The 3,475-nt window shown below is 30.5% G+C and overlaps 1 protein-coding gene across 1 annotated transcript; it reads right to left on the reverse strand.

Annotated features, from left to right (window-relative positions):
- Positions 1-287: 287 nt before the first annotated feature.
- Positions 288-2,835, reverse strand: LOC110669719 (kirola-like). Its single transcript, XM_058137116.1, has 2 exons — positions 2,697-2,835; positions 288-559 (listed from the first exon to the last, which is right to left on the reverse strand). The coding sequence occupies exons 1-2, from the start codon at positions 2,833-2,835 to the stop codon at positions 288-290; spliced, it is 411 nt and encodes a 136-aa protein (XP_057993099.1).
- Positions 2,836-3,475: the final 640 nt, after the last annotated feature.

The raw sequence follows: 3,475 nt of genomic DNA on the forward strand, positions 1-3,475 counted from the left end.
CCATATATATATATATATATAAGGACACTGTGTCATCAACAATATATATATTAAACAAACATAATAGTGATTATCATTACAGCAAATAGATCAAGTGACAATTAATAAGAGCTTGGAACAGGCTATCATACCTGCTTTTCTTATTCAAGTAGAGGGGGAGAAAAAAGGTCTGGATTGTTGATAATTTGTGTTTTAATACAGACATTTGACAAGTAGGCTATTATCTATCAAACTCAACCACAATATTTGACATATATACTGCCAGCACATTAATTAATTAATTTATGCTAGGCCTTGAGAAGATGAGTCTCGACTTGCTTAATGACCCTGGCACCAAATTCCAAGTAAGGATGTGGATCAGGAGCATTTTCCTTTACCTTCTCATAGTCTATGATATATTTCAAGAAGCTGTTTCCATCATTCTTTGCAGTTGCCTGAATGGTGACTTTCATGCTCTTATAAAGCTTCAATCCATCTCCATCCGCAACTTTATAGGTGATAGACTTGTTTTCCTCGTCAATTTTCTCTACCATCTCCTTCAGACTCAGAACATTACCCTCTACATATATATTGTTTCACATGAAAATGAAGTTAAAAAAGAAAGAAAATAGGTGATTGATGTGTCCCAATCGCAAGTGCACAGGTCGTTCAAGTAGTATAGAAAAAGATATCGTTCCCACGGAGAGTTGTGTTTTCAATTAAATTTTTGATGTAAAATAAACTATGTTAAAATTGTATTTTAATCAATCAAATAAAAGAAATTTAGAAATTTGAAGCATAAGGTATGAAAATACAAAATTAAATTCGAATAATGACTAATTTAATAATTCGCAAAATAAAGAAATTGATAATATTAATAATGAAAAATTAATAAAACGAGATTAAACTAAACACTCAAAAGTAAAATTCCAAGCAATAATTGATAAAAGAGAATTCTAGAGTTAAGGGTTCATATTCAAGTCATTTCGGGATTTTTCCTAACTAGCTCAATTCATGAAATTTATGGTTTAAAGGAGATTAACAATTAACAATTAACAACAATAAAGGGCGATTCTAGAATTTGAGAATTTATATTCAAATTATTTTGGAATTTTAAATTGGTTATCCAATCTTATGGAAATTATGAGTTTTAAGGAGATTAATTCTTAAATCCTTTGAATACCCTTTCGAGTGAGGTAAAGAGTGTCTTAATTAACTTAATTCCACTTTTGTAGAGTTAAAATTAATCAAGACCCATTAGGTTCTTTAATTAATCTGTAAATCCTCTTAATCTTTAGTCTATTTCTAGATCTAAGTTAATTAAGTTCAATTTCTTGATTATCTATCGCAGGGTTTTCTCCTTTTGGTGCTTCAACCATGGATTAAGAACAATACTTAATGGGATCCTACACTAAGCATGTAATTAGGCACAGAAGAAATGGATAAAACCTCATAAAAATCACAAAATATAGATTACTCAATCAAATTTCATAAAATATCTTAAATATTACATCCCAACTCCAGAATCTATAAAAAACTACTCACTAGTAATAATTATTACAAGAGATTCTGAGTAAATATGGAAATAGAACTTGAAAAGATACTAAAAACTAAGAAACTCAATACAAGAAAGGTAAAAAATGGTGAAGAAGAGAAGAAGAAGCTGAATTTTGCTCCCAAAAATGGAAGTCAACTACTATTCTATTTTTCTGCTCCTTTCTTTCTCTTCCTCCCTTGCTTCCCGTCGCAAAAAATGAGATAAAGGCACTATTTATATTCTTCTGACAAGTAACCATAAAATAGTGTGTTTGAGGTAAAGATTCACGTGTGAACATCTTTCTGCCAGCTCATCATGAAGAATTGTGCAAGTTGTGCAAATTTCCTATGTAGATTCTATGTAAATTTAGTGGTTCTAGATGCTTCCCGTGATATTGCATAAGTTATGCAGCTGGTTGTGCATATTTTTCAAGCTTTAGAGTCTTCCGTGAAACTAAATAAGTAGACTACATAAGTTAAACAGCTGGTTATGCAAGTTTCGGCAGGTTTGGGAGCTTTTTCCATGAAGCTGCATAAGTGAAGAGTGGAACTGCATAAGTTATGCAGCAAGTCATGCAAGTTTCGGCCAAAGCAATTGTTCCCTCCGTAAAGCTGCATAAGCAGGGGGTGAGACTGCATAAGTTATGTGGCAAGTTATGCAGTTTTCTATGAAGCTACATAAGCAGAGCGTGAATTTGCATAAGTCATGCAGCATTTTATACAGGTTTCGGCATGCTCACAATTTGCTTCTTCTCTCTGTGAAGAACTGCACAAGTTGTGCAGTAGGTTATGCAGACTTTGGCAATTTTGCATTCTTCAACTTTCAAGCTTTATTTTTATATTTTTGGCTCCAAGAATTACTGCTCACTGGCACAATTACTTTTTAGTCCCTCAAAACACTATTTTTACCTACAAAACAAAGCAAATTACAAATTAATCCAAAAATTGACAATTATGGAAAATTATCCAAATAACTAATAAAATTAGCTAAAAGTGACTAACAAATAAATAAAATGGCAATGAAATTTAAGTTAAATGACTATGCAAAATGTATGTATCAGTGATCTTTGAATGTTCTTCCAAAGCAAGGAAAGAAAGGAAAGAAGATTTTAAAAAAGGAAGATCTTAATTAACTACGGTATAAGTCCAGGACTTGATGGAGCCAACAGCCTCCCAATCACCTTCATGAATCTCAGCTTTGTGGACTATGTGAGAGGCGATGTTGGGAAATTGGTGGATTTGGCTCCTGAAGATGCTGAAGGCCTTATCGGCGGGTACTTTAACCTCTACTTCAGTCTCTAGCTTAACCTTTAGAGCCATTTTAGTGAAGAGGACGTGTACTTTACTTCGAAATGTGGGTTGGGAGAGAATGCTCCTCCCTTCAGCCTTTTATTGAAAAAATTGCATAATTATTTATATTTAGTAATTATTGCCTGAAGTCACTAACTATATGACTTATTTCATACAAGTCATTCAATTTTATTTATTTATTTATTTATTTTTCTTAAAACTCATTCAAAATCAATTTAAGTATCAATAAAGTTACTTATTGTGATTAGACATTATAGGTTTTCAGATTAATTTAAATTAATTTTTATTAAGTCTCTCAACTTTAGGTTTTTTTTTTTTCAATACCGTCACTAAACTTCAAAATCTTTCTTTAAAATCAAAACTCCCTCAACTTCAATTTGAATAACCTAAAGTCTTTGTTACACGTAATTGGGGGTTTACAAGTTACACAAATAAAAATTTATTTCTCCACTTACGACTATCCTAATTTCACATTTTCTAATCAAAATTTAATAAATTTTAAATATTTACACAAATAATATATATATATATATATATATAATACCCTAGAAATTTAAGAAATAAATAACTTATTAATTTAATTATTTTTAATATTTTTAATAATTTTTTAGATTTATTTTAAAAGTTTTAAATTTAAATTTTTACTATT

The sequence above is a fragment of the Hevea brasiliensis genome, chromosome 15 (genome assembly GCF_030052815.1).
Source record: "Hevea brasiliensis isolate MT/VB/25A 57/8 chromosome 15, ASM3005281v1, whole genome shotgun sequence".
Lineage (NCBI taxonomy): Eukaryota > Viridiplantae > Streptophyta > Magnoliopsida > Malpighiales > Euphorbiaceae > Hevea > Hevea brasiliensis.